The 19,134-nt window shown below is 46.1% G+C and overlaps 3 protein-coding genes and 1 long non-coding RNA gene across 12 annotated transcripts in view; 3 read left to right on the forward strand and 1 right to left on the reverse strand.

Annotated features, from left to right (window-relative positions):
- Nucleotides 1–519, forward strand: part of CLIP1 (CAP-Gly domain containing linker protein 1) — a 61,893-nt gene extending 61,374 nt beyond the window's left edge. For all 9 annotated transcript variants that reach the window (XM_052691201.1, XM_052691206.1, XM_052691207.1 and 6 more), the window contains one exon: nt 397–519. The gene's annotated coding sequence lies outside the window, so the exon portion shown is untranslated. The remainder of the gene's footprint in view (nt 1–396) is intronic.
- Nucleotides 520–2,288: 1,769 nt separating this feature from the next.
- On the forward strand, nt 2,289–9,270 carry VPS33A (VPS33A core subunit of CORVET and HOPS complexes). Its single transcript, XM_052691218.1, has 13 exons — nt 2,289–2,418; nt 2,492–2,557; nt 2,639–2,766; nt 2,980–3,169; nt 3,882–3,998; nt 4,666–4,840; nt 5,292–5,485; nt 6,498–6,624; nt 6,794–6,861; nt 7,339–7,476; nt 7,848–7,985; nt 8,121–8,289; nt 8,833–9,270. Exons 1-13 carry the CDS (start codon nt 2,317–2,319, stop codon nt 9,024–9,026), a joined length of 1,806 nt encoding a protein of 601 aa, XP_052547178.1. The 5' UTR covers nt 2,289–2,316; the 3' UTR covers nt 9,027–9,270.
- A 4,883-nt stretch (nt 9,271–14,153) lies between these two features.
- DIABLO (diablo IAP-binding mitochondrial protein) lies at nt 14,154–19,031 on the forward strand. Its single transcript, XM_052691221.1, has 6 exons — nt 14,154–14,260; nt 14,634–14,754; nt 15,131–15,262; nt 16,193–16,303; nt 16,820–16,916; nt 17,854–19,031. The coding sequence occupies exons 1-6, from the start codon at nt 14,214–14,216 to the stop codon at nt 18,066–18,068; spliced, it is 723 nt and encodes a 240-aa protein (XP_052547181.1). The 5' UTR covers nt 14,154–14,213; the 3' UTR covers nt 18,069–19,031.
- LOC128084757 (uncharacterized) lies at nt 14,806–17,608 on the reverse strand. Its single transcript, XR_008208673.1, has 3 exons — nt 17,436–17,608; nt 16,670–16,815; nt 14,806–14,909 (listed from the first exon to the last, which is right to left on the reverse strand). It is a non-coding gene; the product is annotated as an uncharacterized LOC128084757 (long non-coding RNA).
- Nucleotides 19,032–19,134: the final 103 nt, after the last annotated feature.

The following is a 19,134-nucleotide window of genomic DNA, read 5'->3' on the forward strand; positions in this document are numbered from 1 at the left end:
TGCACAATGACAATTTGCCAAACATTACTTGGTTACTGCCAGTAGTATTTTCATAGTGCTGTCTGCTGATCTCTCAGTGGCTCGGACTGCTTCAGGAAATGCCGTGTGGGTGCACTGTGCCTCACTGCCACCTCTGGGGTAGCTCAGGGAGTCACTGGCAGCCCCTGGTGCACCCACTTGAGCAACAGGTCCAGAGGAACAGAGATGTACTTCTGATCAGAATTACACTGCTGGCTCTCATGCTGAAACAGTAACCTTAGAAAAAGAGCTTGATCTGGTGGTGGTGGGTTGAGACCCATTAACATCTGTCATTTTGGGGGCCATTCCTGTGGTGTTTGCTTTCTGTGGACAGGCTGTCCTCAACCTTCTGACTGTTCTTGTTCTTTAATGTCACAGATTGACTTCCTGAATTCAGTGATAGTAGATCTGCAAAGGAGAAATGAAGAATTGAACTTGAAAATACAAAGAATGTGTGAAGCAGCCCTCAATGGCAATGAAGAGGAGACAATCAACTATGACAGGTACAAATCCTAATGGGAAGTCTCGGCTTGTGTGCTGGTAGGAGTCAGTTCTGTCAGCTGCACAACACGTCAGCCTGGTTTCAGCTGCCACAACAAATGCGTAGTTTCCTCCTGAGTTTAGGTAGACTGAATCTATTTAGGTCTATTACTGCAGGGTGCTGGGTGGTGCAAAATGATCCCCAGTACTCACCTGCCACAAGCGCTGGTGTCTTGTAACGTATCTGTTGTCAGTCTTGGTTGAGGTCAGTTCTTTCCAAGTTTCATAGAAGAGTCTTTGCCCTTAAGATGCCATTATCTACACTGAGATGGGGAGATCCAGTCCAAGAAACAGAATGAAAACCTACTTCATAAATTGTGAGTTCTGATCTCTCTAATGAAGAACAGAAACTAGCTTCACTGTGTTTCTTTTCAGATAATGCCTCTATGTGTGCACATGTTTACACAGAGCAGTTTGTGTAGTGAACAATGTAGTGTAAGGGAACGTGGAGTACTGTGATCTTCAGGAGAGTCTTTGTAACAATATTTTATTGACCAGCATGGTATCTCTTAGGTTCAGTAATTGTGAGATAGCTTACCGGGAGGGAAGCAGAGCTACCTAAAGAATTACCAGAGATAATTGCTCTGTTTGACACGCGCTGGTGCTGGTTTTGCAGTGAGGAGGAAGGCCTGTCCAAGAAGACGCCTCGCCTCTTCTGCGACATCTGCGGCTGCTTTGATCTCCACGACACCGAGGACTGCCCGACCCAGGCGCAGATGCTGGAGGAGCCTCCACACTCCACATACCACGGCAGCAGGCGGGAGGAGCGGCCCTACTGCGACACCTGCGAGATGTTTGGGCACTGGACAGCTGACTGCAATGACGACGAGACCTTCTGACACAGCACGCGGCCGGGGCCGGCCTGTCTGCGTGCCCATCGGACATTTACACAACCAGCATTTCTGTGTGCTGAATGTCAGGACAGGGGATGGTGTTTCTTGACCCCCTTGCTCCCTTTCCCTTTGCCCATCCACTTTAGAGTCAGTAAATTCTTAAATATTTTCCTCCTCCACTAATAAGTACCCCGTTTCCCTTTATTAAACTTAAGTGAGGTATAAATAAATGATTTAATGGATGACTTTATGCTGTTTCTTTCCAGGCTCTGGGTTTGTTTCAGCTCTAACACGTCGTGCCCCCGTGCTGTTGGATCTATTGGTGGGAAAACATGTATAGGAACAAAGCACTATAGTTATATTAAAGCTTATTTAAATACTTTAAAATTATGCTGTTAATTTTCATATTTGCACTAAACCATTTTAAAGCTGCATTTGTACATTTAGATTTTTATGCTTTTTTTGACACTGGACTGGGTTGAGAACTATGTTGTGTTAATTTCCATTTCCTTGTTCGCTTGCAGTTTGTGCCCTTGGCCTCCAGCTCTGCCTCTGGCCCGGAGGGCTGCAGTACCCTGCCTCAGGTGTGCAGTGCAGACGGGGTAAGGCGCTGCTGTGGGCTTTTTAGAGACCCATCTGCTGCGTACACCTGAAACAGTTTGAGGCATGCCTTTTTTTTTTTTGGCATTCTTTCATCTTCTATACAGTGAGCGTGTGTGTGTGTGTATATACATATATATATTAAAGTTATATTTTGAGAAAAAAAAGCGTTTGCTCTCTTCTGTTCAGCTCCCCGAGCGTCGTACGCGCGTCCCGCCGCGTCTCCCCTGGCGCCCACCAGGGGGCGCTGTGCAGCCCCCGAGGCACGGCACCGCCCCGGCTGTCACGTGATGCGTCAGCTGACCGCCGCCGCCGGGCGGGAGCGATGGCGGCCCACCTGAGCTCGGGGCGCGTGAACCTGACGGCTCTGCGCGAGGCGGGGCGCAGGGAGCTGCGCGAGTTCCTCGATAAGTGCGCGGGCTCCAAGGTGCGGGGCGCGGCGGTGGGGAGGGGAGCCGAGCCGGCAGGGCGCGGTCCAGCGCCTCTCTGTCCCTCCGCAGGCCATCGTGTGGGACGAGTACCTGACAGGGCCGTTCGGGCTGATCGCGCAGTACTCGCTGCTCAAGGTGCGTCTTTCTTTAATCACGAGTGGTTTCCGAAAGGGGGGTGGCGGCAGCGGCGGCGGCTGACGCTTCGTCTCCCGGCAGGAGCACGAGGTGGAGAAGATGTTCACCCTGAAGCCGGGCCGCCTGCCCCAGGCTGACGTCAGGAACGTCATCTTCTTCGTGAGGCCCAGGCTGGAGCTGATGGACATCATCACGGACAACGTGCGCAGGTACGGCCGCGGGATGCCCTTGCCCTGCCCCGCACCCAGAGCGGCGGCTGAACGTCCAAAAGGCCGGGTAACAAGCATTTCAATTACTCGGAAACAGAAGGTTATGAATACAGGTTTCGTGAGCTCAGTGCCCTCAGCCCGCGCTGTGCCGGCTGGCTGTGCTGCCGAGTGATGTTGTGACTGTTTGCTGTGCCCCTGCCGTGATTCTTCCAGGGAAGACAGAGGCCGTTCTCCCCAGAGGGATTTCCACATCCTCTTCGTGCCGCGCCGCAGCCTGCTGTGCGAGCAGTGGCTGAAGGAGCAGGGCGTGCTGGGGTCCTTCATCCACCGGGAGCAGTACAGCCTGGACCTGATACCCTTCGATGGGGACCTGCTGTCCATGGAGTCTGAGAGCGCCTTCAAGGTAAGAGCTCAGCTCAGCTTTAAGGCAGCTGCTTCGTGCTGGCTCCTGGAGTCAGGTTCAGAGGCCCTCAAACAGCAGAAGGCCCTGCAAAGCAAATGCATCTTAGTTCTGAGAGCTGAACTGAGCCTGAACTCGTCCATTTGCTGTCTTACTAAACGCTGCAGGAACAGTCAAGCTGCATCCCATCCCTCTAGCTATTAACCACCAGTGCTATTTTCACAAATCGGCCATTCATTCACAAGGCTTAAAATGATCACTCATTACAAAGAACCAGCACAGTTCATGTCAACATGCAGTAGAAAAGCTGTGTGCAGTGCTGTGTGTGTTACAAATTATGTGTGTTTTCTAAGAAAACTGCACCCTAGGACAGAAACTTTCAAGAGATAGTCTTTGCTGTCTTGGCTTTAGCAAACATAGCCAGGAGGGCCTGCAGCTGCTTGTCAGTGCTGTGCTGAGCTACTGTGTTCTCAGATGGGCCTTGGTAGAGGCTCGCTGCAGTTCTAGTCTGGCTCTCTTCATTCTTTCTGTCAAACCAGGAGTAGCACATTTCACAGTGATTGGTATCAAGTGATTTACCTAACAGCACAGATACGGTCTGTATTTGCCTATGGCCTTAGGTTTTTCCCTGGCCTGTGTCTCTTCTGATCCGTTTGCACGGAAGAAGCGGCTGTGTCGGGTGGACGCCTTCCATCGAATCCTCCTTGTTGTTTAGGAATGTTACCTGGAGAGTGACCAGACAAGCCTGTACCACGCGGCCAAGGGGCTGATGACTCTGCAGGCTCTCTATGGAACCATCCCCCAGATTTTTGGGAAGGGCGAATGTGCCCGGGTAAGGTGAACGCTGCTGCTTAATACATCTTGTCCTGTGGAACGAGAGTTTGGTTAAATGCTATCTGTGGAGTTTATTTTTGAATCCAGACGTGTATTCTTGTAGTATTGGAATTTTGGGATCACAGCCGCCAGGTTGTCGTTATCTCTGGTCAAAAGGACAATTACTGCTGTGTTGTAAGGCTTCCTGTCAGAAGGGTTATCTGATTTTAGGGTCTGCTCTTCAGTATGCTTCTTTTGTGCTTTCAGCAGTTCTCCTATGGAGTTTAACACTTAGCCACTCCGTTATCAGAATGGCTGAATAAAGCTGGAAATGTACAGTCTACTGCTCACGCACTGTCTTCTCTCTCCCTTTCACTGCCATGCTTTTTTTTTTTTTTCCTCCTTTCTGATTAGCCTGTAGTTTAATTGGTACCTTTTGTAATGAAGGGGACAGCTTGAGAGGAAGCCAGTGCTTTGGCCACAGCTGCTGCCCTGCTAAGCAGCAGAGAGTAGCAGCAAAGGGCTCTGATTTTCTCGTCTTGTCCTGCTCCCACCTGACTGCCACTTTGTACCTCTTGTTCCCTTCCTTTATACAGGATTGTGCCCCTATATTTGCACGTACCTATACAGCCTAGAAGTCAAATCCATCTGCTGTGGCTTGACAGACCAATGTGTTTTCCTTTCAGCACGTGGCTAACATGATGATCAGAATGAAGCGTGAGTTCCCTGGAAGCCAGAACTCAATATTTCCAGTCTTTGATACCCTCTTGTTGCTGGACCGCAATGTTGACCTGCTGACACCGTTAGCCACGCAGCTGACATACGAAGGGCTGATTGATGAAATCTATGGAATTCAGAATAGTGAGTACTGCAGGTCAAGGAGCCTCTGGTCAACAAAACTGTAGTGCATGCCTTCACCATCCAGCCTGGGTGGCTCCCTCAATGCACACTGAGGGAAACGGAAGTAGTTTGTGAAAGGTTGGTCAAGGTGTTCCCCTTCTCTTTGGGCAGTAGGCAGAATAACTCCAGAGGCATTTACAGGTTTTATGCTGGTCTGGTGACTGGCTGGAAGGCTGCCTGCAAGCCTCTTTGGTACCTAGTGCTTGGCTTTTGATAAATGTGCGTCTCTGGGTCTCCATGTGAGTACCAACAGGCTCTCTTTTAATTAACATGCACGTATGAAGTAGTTTTGACATTCATAATAGCTTTGCTGACAAGAACTCTTTTCAGCTCAGAATACAGGTTTCCCAGCGTGCTTTGTTAACTTACACTGGTGAAGTCCTTATCAGAGTTATTTCTCTGCCTTTGATAGCATACGTGAAACTCCCTCCTGAGAAGTTTGCCCCGAAGAAGCAAGGCGAGGGTGGCAAAGATCTCCCCACAGAGCCTAAAAAACTCCAGCTGAACTCAGCTGAGGAGCTGTATGCTGAAATCCGAGACAAGAACTTCAATGCTGTGGGGTCAGTGCTGAGCAAGAAGGCCAAGATCATCTCAGCAGCCTTTGAGGTGAGGCCTGTATCCAACGATGCATCCCTCGGGTGTTCCTGACATCAGATACAGACACGGTCTGTGCTAAGCAGGGCTGTGGCTGGCAGCTTGAGCTGCTGCCAGGACTAATCCCCAGCCAGAGAACACTGCTGTTTTGACTTTGCTTCTTCATTTCTGCCACATTTAAGAAGAAGTAGTGATACCTTAACTGAAGTAGTGTGTGCTTAGCCTCATCTCCTAGAAGATGTCTGTTACTGCAGTAGTGCTGATGGTGCTAAAGATGGATTATTTGTACTGTTGCCTTTTAATTTACTTATTTATTCTAACAAGAGGAAAGAAAATTGGCAGAGGTAATAGGTGATAATGAAACAGCACCATGTTGGCAGGAGAAGACTTCTTAGATTGCAGGCTTCTCATTATCACTCTCCTGCCTGCACTTGCCCACTTACTTAAATTCTTCACGTGTCAATTTATTTATATTCTAAATTGCAGCAAGAGGCATGTAGCCCACATGAAATACAGACCTCTGGGCGGCTCTGAGAGCTGAAGTCTGCATTGTGTTTCGTCTGACCATTGCCCCAAATCTAGGACACTGTTGCAGCCAGGCACAATGAAAGGCAGGCTTCTCCTTGTGGGAAAATGTCCCCCATCTCTGTCTGCATTTGCCTAGAGCTCCCTGTCTGCTGGCAGCTGGTAAAGAAAACTGTCTGCATAAAAAAAGGTAGTTGTTACTGGAAGGGAACCTGAGGAACAGATAGTCACAGCTGATCTGAGAAAGGTGATTGGCAGCATGGTATAATAGAAAAAAACAGTCCCTGTTCCTGTTGTATTATGACTTGCCTCTTCTATCAAAGCACTGTTACAGGTAATGCTGCGATTTTCGTGTAAATGTGCAACTCTTCTGACAAAATGCTGTACATCTGTAACAGTGTCTGCTCTTGCACTGTGTTCCATAACAGACTGGCCCAGTTAGTGGGTGGCTGATTGATCTGAACAACACCTAACCTTAGTGATGGATTTATTTCTTTAGGAAAGACACCACGCAAAAACTGTTGGAGAGATTAAGCAGTTTGTCTCTCAGCTGCCACACATGCAGGCAGCAAGGAGTTCTCTGGCAAACCACACCTCCATTGCAGAACTCATCAAAGACATCACCAGTGAGTATTCATTCGCTGAATAGTCTGACTAACTGGAGTGTAGTAAGATGTAAGACATACTTCCTTGACAAAAATGGTGTTTGTTCCACTCAGTGTATCTCTGCTAATGTTAAATGTAGAAAATTAGCTGTCAGTTGCTATTGCATTGGTTTTTATTCTTTTCCCACAGCATCTGAAGATTTTTTTGATAATTTAACAGTAGAACAGGAGTTCATGTCTGGAATAGACACAGATAAGGTAAGCAGATGATGACAGCCAGTAACTCTTCAAAAAAACTATCTGTATATTTTTCTTTGTTCCTTTTTTTGTTGCTGTTTTTGAGAGAGAAAACACTTTATCTGGATAATGTCTGGCTCCATCCTTGTGTGTATCCTTGTGTGTTTGCAGCAGGATGTTCCAAGTGGTGCATATCACTGGTCCTACTTGAGAAACTCCTGCACTGTGTGCTCTGCCAGGCTCTGCTTCCCTCCCTCTGCCCGCAGCGCAGGTGCTCAGGTGGAGCTCTGTGTACAGGGCTCTGTGTGCTGGGAGGAAGGTGCTCAGTGCAATCAGTGCTGATCACTGTTAGACAGGTGGTTCTGAGCTGCCTGGAGAGAAGCTGCATTTCTTCTCTTGCCTTTCTGCAGACACTAGTCAAAACTAGATCTTCCTTTCCAGGTCTGCTTTTTGCTTTTAACAGGGCTTTGACTAACAGCTTATGTTTTGTTTTAATAGGTTAACAACTACATTGAAGACTGCATTGCTCAAAAACATTCATTAATCAAGATCCTACGTCTCGTTTGCTTGCAATCTGTATGCAATAATGGACTGAAGCAGAAAGTTCTGGACCATTACAAAAGAGAGATTCTCCAGGTTAGGCTGTAACTTTTGCGTTGATAAATATCTAAGAAAATCTACCCCAAAGCCTCCACTCTACAGCTTGTGCATTACAGACAGATGCATCTTGTAGAAGGGCAGTATTATGACTTCAGGTGTGTACAGGCAGAGGCTGAGGCTTGTTGGGCTGGCAGCTATGATGCAGGAGGTGCTTAAATCTGTTACACAGTATGTACAGAGGGTTGTATCATTAAGTGTTTTGCAGTCATGATTTAAATGCTCTCAGTGGGATACACACTAGGGAGACCTTAAATATCTTTTAGATTAAAAAAAAAGTAAAAGGCAAAATGTTGAACACTGTGCTCCTAGATTATTGGCACAGCATTAAGAACAACTTCATGTTGCAGACTTACGGCTATGAACATATACTGACCTTAAACAACTTAGAGAAGGCTGGGCTCCTGAAGCTGCAGACAAGTGGTAGGAATAACTACCCAACAATCCGGAAAACCCTGCGCTTATGGATGGATGATGTTAACGAGCAGGTAAACAGATGCTCCTGCAGCGACAGCTGTACCCAACACCACAGGACTGCATGCAGAAGGAAAACTTGCACATGGGGCTGCTTTGCAGCATGAAGTAGCAGTCACGTGCTGCTCACTCTCTGCTCTCCCTTGCAGAACCCCAACGACATCTCCTACGTGTACAGTGGCTACGCACCGCTGAGCGTGCGCCTGGCACAACTGCTGGCCAGGCCGGGGTGGCGGAGCATAGAGGAGGTGTTAAAAATGCTGCCAGGACCCCACTTTGAGGAGCGGCAGCAGCTACCGACCGGCCTTCAGAAGAAGCGTAAGTTGTGTTTTGTTTTCACACTTCTTAAAGGCATATGCATCTCTGTCAGTCTGAATGAGGCAAATGGAAAGCAAGGCTGGGAGAGTCCAGGTATCTGTGTCCTCTTCCTGTCTCACTCTGCTTTATCTATTCATTTTGGATAGCTTTTTGGCCTCTTTAAAGCTTCCACTCACGTACTCAGCCTGCTATTAACCGACAGCACCGTGCCTATTGAAAGTACTATATGGTTGAACATTGTTTAACTTCTCATCAGTGTATAAAACCCTTCTATTGCAATAGAAGTGTTTCATACACTAAGCACAAAGAAGGTCAGCACCACTCAGTACTAAGCCTGGCCAGACAGAGGCACATTCTATAAAGAGACTGCAGAGCTGGCAGCGGAGTCTGCATCTGCTGTCTGCTACTGTGCCCAATAGGCTTCTCTTCTAAATCAGCTCCTAAATTTACTTTAGTTTGAGGACGGTCTGAGTTGGACTGACAGTTGATGGATAGGAGATTCAAAATAAAAGAAAGGCAACCTGTCTTTCTCTGTATGTGCAGGTCAGCACGGTGAGAACCGAGTCACGCTGGTGTTCTTCCTGGGAGGTGTGACATATGCAGAAATAGCTGCACTGAGATTTCTATCTCAAATGGAAGATGGAGGCACAGAGTACGTCATTGCCACCACAAAACTCATCAATGGAACAACCTGGATCAAATCCTTGATGGAAAAATTAGAGCCTGCCCCTTTCTAGAAACTGTGGCGAGAGAGTGAAACTGAGCAGCCCTGTGTGACACAGGTGCATCACCTGCTGGTGGGGCTCTTGACTAGGAAGGAATCATGCCCCCAGAAGAATGGCATGCTCCTGAGACCACTCCATGATGCAGCTTCCCACCTCCCTCTCTGCACTTGTATTCCCACTGTTTGTTTGTGGAACTTGTAATAGCCCAGTGGTGCTTGAAGACATTAACCATGAAATAAACAATGGGAGAAAGAGATGTAACTGCTTGCAGTATGAATCAATGGTCAAGTGCTGGGGCAGAGGAATTTGCCCTGCTCAACCCACTTCCGTTTTTCTTTCAGTTTTATTCTTCCTAACAGGCTCAGGAAGCAGGGCCTCATCTGTTCCTGACTTCATTTCACTGGTCTCTGTGGCTTGCAGGTCACAGCAGCTGAGTTTTCTCACATCCTTGAACACCGATTGTACAAGGGAAAGATAACTGCAGTAAAGAGGAAGCACTGACTTTTTTTGCTGCAAACCTTTAGGTACAGTTTGAGGACAAAAAAAGCAATGACGCACAATTCACAAAGTAGCAAAATGTAACAGAAAGCATTAGGTAACAGGCGCCTTTTGCACCCAGCTGCTCAAGAACGTTCTCTACTATTCAGCTGCTGCATATCCTCAGTGCCCCTCAAGCAGCTGGTGATGTGAGAGACCCGTACTGCACTGTCTCTTTGGGCTAGCTACTTCTAGGCCACATTTAAGTCCACTATCTTGCACGCTGCTTGGCCAGGACATTCACTGGACTTCCTCTTGCACAGGCAGCAACAGCTAAATCTTGAACTACACACATGCACGTCAGCAGCACAGACTGGATGCAACTGACTGCAGCCAGGTTACTAGGGAAATGCAGTCTTTTACTTCAGCCATTCTGGGAGGGGCTCAGTGGGAGGTGGATTATTTGTGCCAGGTATAACCCCCACCTGGCTGTAAAGCAACTCCTGAGTGTGAATTGCATCACTGTGCCACGTGTTTGAAGGTACACAGACACAGGCACTCCTCACATGGGACGCAGACCAAAAATAGCTGTCAGTAAACCAGTAAGCAGCAGGCTTAAAACAGACACCTTTCTTGTTTTCCTGTGTTCAGTTTATAAACTGTGGTACTTGCTGTTGCAGAGCCCGAAATTACAACGGAATTTTCCTTGGTCTTGGGGGCTGGGGCTGCTGAGCCAACATACACAAGTGGCAGCTTCTGGCTCCAGGAGTGTGCTTTGCTATGGCTGGTGGCTGGGAAGGCAGAGCAGGCCCTGCTGTCTGCCCTCCCCTTTGGTTGCTGACGCTGAACTCACGCTCTCCACAGCAAACACTGAGGACTCTGTTTCACACTGAATTTCATTATTACACAGTTATGGAAAAAAAAAACCAAACCCACATTAAATCACTCTCTTAGCAAACATTTCTGCTCTGTTATCCTGCATGATGTGTAATGTGTTGCAAAAAAAAAAAAAAAACCTCCATTTTTTCCTCATTTCAGTCAAAAATTAATCACACGGCAATGATTAGCACTGCTCAGGCTGCTTTGTGACCCAACACAAGTGAATAAAAGGATACAAAGCATAAATTCAACAGCTTGCTTACCTTTTCACTTGGACTTGTAAATGCATTAGCAACACTAGAAGCAAAACCTACTTATATTAAAAAAAAGTATTCTGTGCCAAATACTCGGTAAACTTTAACTTACCAATGACACTATGCATATTTTTTGCAGGCTGTTGCCTGCCCCACCAACAAGCAAGAGCCACGTGGCTACACAAACTAAACAAAGTCTCTTCCTGCAACTAGTCAACAACAAGAAGCCATCCTGACGTTGATCGATTCTCTGGAGGAGCAATTACTACTTAACAGGCTTCCTGAGCAGCTTGATTATGTTCTGCTTCTGTCCAAGGCCTTGCTGACCATGCGGGTAATAATTTGATAACAAGAGAGCTTAATTAAATTAAGGGGCCATTTTCTACATCATAATATCTTTGTAGGTAAGAGATTTGATTTGCAGTACATACCCTTCCTTCTCTCTGCTGTCTGCATTTGTCTGGTTTACAAGCAAAAACAGAAAACATTACCCAACCTCCACTCAGAAAGACTTTCACATTTCATACAGCATTATCAAAAAGCAGCTTTGCTAAAAATAAATCTACATCTTGCCTCCCCCCCTCCTTTGCACAAGTGAGTTGTAGATCTTGCTCTCAAAGGCAGGGAGGGCTTTTTGTGTGTGTAAGGGTGAAGATAAGGCTGTGAGGCAGCGATCAACACATAGATCACACAGTTTTCAGCGCTCACTTTCTTTAGATAACAGGGTGCAGTTCAGTGTGCACAGTTTAACCTGCGTTGCTGACCTTGGGCAACCCCCAGCTACGTGCAAGCATCCTGCTCCTGCTGTGCCCCACAAGCACCGGGCCCTCAGAGAACAGGAGCCTTCCAGATATCCGAGCTGCAGCATAAAAAGCATTAGATGACATAATACTTCATTACAGGGGGAAAAAAAAAAAAAGAGGCATATAAACAAATGGAGGCTCTGACTGGTAACACTGGGAAAGCTTCAACTCACAGAAAGCTGTCGACAAAAGCTCTCCGGGGAAGGGGGGCGATTCACAGAGCTCCGTGCTGCTGTGCCGCAAAGGCGCTCTGTCATACAATAATTGGTCCTGACCACACCTAGTGCATTAGTCCTCGTGGGCTGCAAATACAACCTCATTACTCCTGGCTCCTGGATGAGCAGATCAGAAGGGGATCAAACTACAGCACAAGCCAGAAGCCAGAAATTCAAGGGACGGCGGCACAACAAAACCAGAGAGAAACAGGAACTTGTCGAAGCAGATCCCCTCATCTACCTGGGTAAGCAGTTTATGTCTTTGTCAGTATTTCTTTAGACAATTAAAAGTCGTGTAAAGACTATGAATAGGAAACTTTGAACAACTAGGAAACCACAGCTGGTTTTAAAATGTAAGCACTCCTGTGATATGCATACACCTGAGATTGGAAGGAAACATCTGATTGGTCTTCAATAAGACCAAAAGAGTGACTTAATTTTAATCAAAACGTGGATTTTTCATCACAAGTACTTCTTAAAAATATGTACCAAATTGGCAGGACAGGAATTCAATTTGCTTTTGCCGGCTATAGACTATTTAGAAGATGAGAATCTTTTCAGGTTAGCTTTATCTGAAATCTGGTTCTAAATTCCATTTATGTGCTTGACCAAGAGTGTGGATACCTTAGATCAGGCACAGCTTTGACCAAAATAACGTGACTCAGCAAGACAGGAGAATTTTTTAGACAGGTTTTCACTGCATTAAATCTAAGGAGTCAGCAACTTTCATGAAATGTTCAGATTTTATATTAAAGTAACAAACAAGCAACTTCTAAATCACCATGTACTATAACTTTAAAGTGCAGATAGAAGATGAATTCTATAACGTCTCACCCTACGTCTCCCATTTGAAGGTTATTTTTAAGCTGAGATGGATAGAAATATTTGCCTGTGCGAAGTTGCATTTAAGCCCCAGTTTTCTTTTCTCTTAAACAAAAGGCTCTGTTTGTGCCAGTATCTCCATTAAGACGCAATTATATCATTAAATATTAATGGTGGCTTCCTTGAAGGCATTGACCACTTTGATCAGAACACACTGTTGGTAATACGTCATCAGTGAATGCTTGGCATGTGAAGCTTACTGGATGCACAGCCACTGACAAGGGGGAAGGATACTGGGATCTAGCTGAACTGGGGCCACTGCTCTGTGCCTGCACAACAGAGTACACCATATGTGCATCTGTACTGTAATTTGCTTAAAAACCAGTCTGATTTAGAGACTTTGACCAGATCCCTAACCCCTTGTTAACACTGCACAGCTTGGTAACCCTGCAAAGACCCGAACAAGCTTGCACAAGTCTAATGTGACACTTCAGTAATGAACAACTTTTGTAAAAGGATGGGTGGCCTTTACCTCTCCTGAACACAACCACTTCTCCCTAAAGCTCCACCATCCTGCTGGGAAATACGTCATTCTATCCTTCTGCTTTTCCTTTGTACAGAGTGGGTAGGAGCACGGCTGCAGCCATCCCCAGACACCCTACCTGCACCACGTTGCTGCAGGGAACGATGCCGGACTCCTTTGCCATCCACTTCCTCAAGGTGCTGCGGGAGCTGCTGGCGTTTGTGCTGTTCAGCTACACCGTGCTGGTGGGAGCGCTCCTGCTGGCTGGCTGGACGACGTATTTCTTGGTGCTCAAATGACAACTTGTTCCCTGCTCCTGCAGTCCTGGGCTGCCCAGAAGCACCTGGCTCCACCGCACAGCTCATCCCACACATCTGCTCAGCGCACAGGATGGCAGCCCCTTCCTCCTGCACCAAATCTGCAAGCATTTTGTTCCTTTACCACCTCATCACAATCTTATTTTCTTATGTAAAAAAGAAAGATTAAAAGAAATACCATCTACATGAATGCACCATTCTGTGTTGCTCTTTCCAGTTCTGCTGCCTCCCAGGCATTGCCTTCCCAGCAGCTTTGCCCAGGGATTCCCTCCTCACCCCAGGGACCCACAGGAAAGGAAGGGAGGGCTGCAGCAATCCTGCACAAAGCTTCCCACAGTTCTGTGAGGTACACTGAGGGAGAGCAGCAAAACCACGTATCTACAGTGCTGCCATTTGGCATTGTAAAGCTCAGTGATTTTCAGTAAATACTTAAAATACAGGGGAAGCTTTAGGATGTGGCAGAGCTGCAGCCCTGCCTTGCTAAAACTGGACTATGTCAGCTGAGTCTCACAGAGAACAGATGGGAATTTCTGGTATACGCAGTGCAAACAGAATTAATTGATCTTATTAGGCCTTTCACGTGTGACTGTATAGGAAACCTTAACTGGAAACACTGGGGATTACCACAGCTGTAGATCTAGACATAGACAAAGCAGTACCACATACTCTGGAAAAGTAAAGATGAAACGGACCAGAGCGGGAGGGAACCGAGCGTGTGCGAACCGCGAGGGCTGAGCGCGGCGGGAACGTTCCCGCGCGGCGCCGAGGACCGCTGGTCGCCACACAGCGACCGTTACCCCATGACAGCACCTCGCGCCCTCCTCACGTGCCCGCCCTCCGCGCACGCGCCGTTCCGGGCCACCAACCCCCTAGCGTGACGTCACTTCCGGCGCACCGCCCACTCCCAAGATGGCGGCGCGGTCCTTCTGGCTGCGCGGTTGGCGGTCTCTCCTGAGGTACCGCGCTTATGGGCGGCCGGGCTGGGGCGGCGGTGCCCACCTGGGTTAGGAGCACGCAGCGTGGGAGGAAAACCGACCGGTTATTTTCAGAAAATAAAGGGAAATAATTCCGCTTTTAAACACGCTTTAGACCTTGATTGTCGGTGTTACCCGGTGTTAGCGATGCGTTGGCACCCGGTGAGACAAACAGTCGCTGTGCCCAGCTGTGCTGTTCCTTGCCTTCATACCTCAGCATCGTGACGATAACCGGCGTGCCCATCGGCTGTGATTGCAGCACCGTTCTGGGTCACGCACCCAGCTGCTGCAGATCGTCCCTGCTCTGTTATTGCTGTAATTGCTGTAACCGCTCGCTCTGTTTCTCGCACTCCAGGCTCGGCCGCCCCGCGCTGGCCAGCAGCAGCAGGCGCTGCCTTCCTGGTGGGGCCGGGCGGTGGCGCGGCGCGGTGGGCGCAGGGCTGGGAGCTGCGCTGTGTGCTGTCCCGGTCGTGGAGGTAAGGGAGCTCCGGTGACGGATGTGCGGCCCTGTGTGTTAGAAAGCCTTCCTTATATGTCCCAAATACTCAAAAACTTAGCATTTTATAAGCTGGTACTTACGCTTTCCTTTGTACCTTCTTGGTTCTGCCTTAGGGATCACAGCTGTTGATGCCTTGCAGTTGTTAAAGAAATGAGAAAGACAGTGTTTACATTCAGTAACAAATTTGCAGGAAAAAAATAAGGCCTTGTTTTACAGAGAAATTCGTACAAGTATTTTGCTCTAGGCTGTCCAGCCTTGTGATTAGCAGTGGTGCTTTTTCTTATCATTATTAGTTACCAATAATGTATAAATGGAAGTCAGTGTAATGATAATGCAAACTTGTTGTATTTCAGAAACAGAACTCAGCTTCTCTCAGTAACGATGCCTTGATTAAGAGAGCCGTTTGTTTGGTAACAGACAGTACTTCCACTCTCCTCTCTCAAACAACATACGCACTGATTGAAGCACTGACAGAGTATACAAAGGTAAGATGAGAGATTATGCGCTTTGATTTTCGGGTCCCTGGGAAATTCTGGAGTGGCTCTCACTATTGTCTTACTACACTAAATGTTAAAGTTATTTTTAGGTTTGTTAGACCTTTCCTCTGATCTTGAACTTAAGTTGAAGGGACTTGTGTTTCAGAACTGGGGCTGAAGAAAATCAGACCAGTTACTTGGAGCAGAACAGAAGGGCAGCTATCAGATTTCTGCACATTGAGTACGTAGGATATGCTGCCCTATATTTTATTTATTCTCTGTGCCTATTTCTAGGTCCATAAATTTGAGTTTCATCAGAAGAATGGAATAAGCCATACTTAAACTTGAAACAACAAGATACAATTTTAATTTTAGAAAGAAGCGCTAATTTGAAAGGAGTATTTGCATTCCTTCCTTATCAATTTCACAAGTATTATTGCCTCATTGCTATGGCAAGTATATGAAGAATAGTACTTTGGCCCTGTGGTAGGCAGACAGCAAATTGTATCGGTATCTCCAAAATTTCCATGGGCTAATGTACTTTTACATATTTCTGTTTTTCTCAGTACAAATATATTTCTGTGGTACTGCAAGGAACTGTTCTAGCATAGGTAGGAAGCAGTGGGCTTTCAGAGTAGGAAATCAGAGTGGTTGCATGCTTTGAATCCCAAGAAGCCCATGATGATGTGCAATCTTGGAGCATCAAAGTTCTGGTGCTCGAGTCAGAGTATACTCCTTGCTTTTTTCAACATGTTTAACAGCAAACTTAAGAGCAAAGCACCTTGGGAAGTATTCAACGATTTTGTTACCCACTGCATATACTGGAGATTAAATACAGCCAGGTTAGTTCATTTGCTTTCTATGACTCATTAACACCAGCTAACAGTGAGCCAACATCTATAGATTTTCACGTAACTGTGTGAAATGATCCCTTTGCAGGCAGTTTATACGTTGGTGTCTCTCTACAAGCAATACACAAATCTTCTTGGGAAGATGAACTCAGACGAAGTGGATGCAATCTGGCAGGTGGTAATAGGAGCCAGAGTTGATGTAAGCCTTCATCTCCCTTCAGTTGTTACCGCAAAACAGTCAATCAGGAAACTCTCTAAGTCTTAAGTTGGAGTGTTACAAAGTAGGAATTCTTTACTAACAGCACTGGGTGCGTGGCAGATACTGTCCTTCCCATATGTTGCACAAAAAGGCCTTTAGTTGATACACGTTCAGAGGTCTTCCTGGAGGGGCATGCATATTCAATGCAAAGAGTCCTGGAACCGTATCTGTTCACAGTGTCTGGTGGAACCTCCCCTAACTATTCCATACAAAGTCTCCTGGCACATGCCTTATCCATTCCATACAAAGACACAGACCCTTCCCATTTTCTAAACAAACTACAAGGTTGTCCTTTGAGGAACTTACCTAGCTGCAACTTGTATCACAGTCAGCAATTTGCCTCTTCAGCTTTTCTCAGAAAGCTGTACTGTCACTTGCTCACCTTTTCACAGAGGTACGGTTTGGAACAGCATTCAGATATTCTCATATCAAATTGGATAATCATTTTACTCCTAGATGACAACAAAACAGCAAGAATACCTAAAGCTAGAATCCAGCTGGATGACAGCATTACGTCTTTCAGAGATGGCAGCAGAAGCTGCGTATCAGTCAGGTATGCTCAAGCAGAAATACTGAGAATCTTTCACTTAACATGTAGGCAGTATTTATTCTATGAGAATGGAAAAAGAGAGGGAATACAAATTCCAATAATGTACCAATTTAGAATTAATGCTGGTTGTTAGCAGTGCTAAGAACTTACTTTGTTGGCTACAGCTCTAGTACAGATGTCCTGGGAACCAGGGCTGGAAACTTCATGTATTGTTTATATTGATAGGAACCATGCCAGAAAATATTTGACAAAGTGTTATTTTCAAATGCAGTGCTCAGACGTGCCTCAATGCCTGGAGCCTAGCTGGTGCCCCTAGCTAGATCCTCTTTTACTGAAGAGTGAAAATATTTACCTTTCACTCAGTTATGATACAAATTTTGTTTTCTCCCTACATAAAAGCTTTCACAAAAGTGTGCAGAGACTTGATAGCTCTGAGATTGAGCTATGGACTGACTTAGGGCAGATCAGAAAATATTGGGGCAGAGAAAGAAGGAAAACAGTAAATACATAGGGACAGCCTACCTGTGTAGGTGCGATTTCCTGATGAAACTTGAAAAAGATGTAGAATCTGTAGGAGCAGAGAGTTTCCACGTTCAGCAGCGTCTCAGATGATGGTCGGTTCGACTACTGCACAAGAACCAAAAGTGCCTGCGGCAATGAGTGGGCAGGGCTTCGTTTTCAAGCCCGGCAGCACAAGCTGATCAGCCTGATTGGATCCTGGTTGAAACCTGGCTGGGAGGGAAGAATTAGGAGGGCACAAAAATCTTCACGTAGGGTATTGGTTAAGGTAAATCAACAGTAAATGCGTTTAGCATTAATACAGCCCAAGAACCATCAAAACACTTAGCAAAGCAGGTGAGAACTACAGACATTTCCTTCCTTAATTGAAGGTTTGCTCAGTTCTCTTCTAACGCTGTATATTTAAATGACTGCTTCTCAGGTGCAGATCAAGCCTCGGTGACAGCTCAAAGCCACATCCAGCTAATCAAATCACAGGTGCAAGAAGTACGGCAGCTGTCCCAGAAGGCGGAGACCAAGTTAGCTGAAGCTCAAACAGAGGAGCTCCTGAAAGCTCAAGGAGAGGAATCTTCGTTGCCTCAGGGTACTTTAGGAAGTACAGATGCAGGTGAGGACCCTTATCTTCGGGAAGACTGACATGAACTTAAGTGTCATTTTAGAATATGTGAGAATCAATCAGAAATTGAAGGGTTCCAAACTTTTAAGTGTTGGATAGCAGGAAACCTCTGAAATAAGCCTGTGATTCCATTTCCACACCTTACCCTCAGATAGGCTTGCTTGACGGATCAAGACAATTCCAAGAATCTGAAAGGCCTTGACTGTGTTTATAATTATGGATTCAGTTATTTAAGTGTTTAACTATGCAAATGTGTAAATTGCTATCAACGATAGCGTGTTAATTTTGTCTGCTGGGAAGATCCTAGCAGTGGTTTGGTATGTTTGTGAGAGCTCCCTAACGTAGAGCCTAAGTAGGTATCAACCAAAGAAGTGTATTTAAAAGTTACTGGTTTTAACCTGTATAGTAAATGATGTCTGTTAGTAGATATCTCTATTAAATTGGGCAAATTCATTTCATTCCAAATGTTACCATAGATAAAAGATTAAGTGCTGTTTTCAGTTTTGACTTAAAAGCTTGTAACAGAGTTGAGTCTGATAGCTATATCTAATTGCACTTAATTGCAGTCAGGGGAATTGTTTGCTGTAGAGCTGAAAACCTGCTATGGAGTTACCCAAGTTCCTCTTAGAGAAGTTTTGCACAATTCAGTATGACAGCCTCTTTCACCCAGGAGCCAGTACTTGTAATATATCTGCCTTCCCCGGAAGGAAGAGATTTGATTTTCACGGCATTGTGGTTACAAAGTAGTTGTGGAAACTGCTACAGATTTTATAAAGCAGTCAACAAAAGTGAGTTCTGCATATTTGAGTGCTTTCCAGCAAAAGTTTCAAAAAAACGATCTTCATTCTCTCTTTCTGTAACCTTAGTGTTTCACTACAGACTTCAAAACCACAGGTATCTTCCGTTGTGTTCATTTTCTAACTTAACAGCTCAACGTGAAATTTGCAGTGTTAACTGTACAAACAATAAAACTTCAGCTGAGATTGCTGTGTAGAATAGCGTTGATGAGATAGAACTTTATCAGTGTTGGTTGGACTCAGTTAATCCCCATTCATCAGTTTTTCTGAGAAGGCACACAATCCTAAG

This window comes from Tympanuchus pallidicinctus, unplaced genomic scaffold, assembly GCF_026119805.1.
Source record: "Tympanuchus pallidicinctus isolate F22 unplaced genomic scaffold, pur_lepc_1.0 scaffold28, whole genome shotgun sequence".
Classification (NCBI taxonomy): domain Eukaryota; kingdom Metazoa; phylum Chordata; class Aves; order Galliformes; family Phasianidae; genus Tympanuchus; species Tympanuchus pallidicinctus.

Excerpts from the sequence above, each read along its gene's own strand:
- VPS33A (XM_052691218.1), top strand. The coding sequence starts at position 2,317 with ATGGCGGCCCACCTGAGCTCGGGGCGCGTGAACCTGACGGCTCTGCGC. Across the intron at positions 3,999-4,665 it reads GGAAGGGCGAATGTGCCCGG|CACGTGGCTAACATGATGAT; the intron begins GTAAGGTGAACG and ends TTTTCCTTTCAG. Across the intron at positions 6,862-7,338 it reads CTGGAATAGACACAGATAAG|GTTAACAACTACATTGAAGA; the intron begins GTAAGCAGATGA and ends TTGTTTTAATAG.
- DIABLO (XM_052691221.1), top strand. The coding sequence starts at position 14,214 with ATGGCGGCGCGGTCCTTCTGGCTGCGCGGTTGGCGGTCTCTCCTGAG. Across the intron at positions 14,261-14,633 it reads GGTTGGCGGTCTCTCCTGAG|GCTCGGCCGCCCCGCGCTGG; the intron begins GTACCGCGCTTA and ends CTCGCACTCCAG. Across the intron at positions 15,263-16,192 it reads CACTGACAGAGTATACAAAG|GCAGTTTATACGTTGGTGTC; the intron begins GTAAGATGAGAG and ends ATCCCTTTGCAG.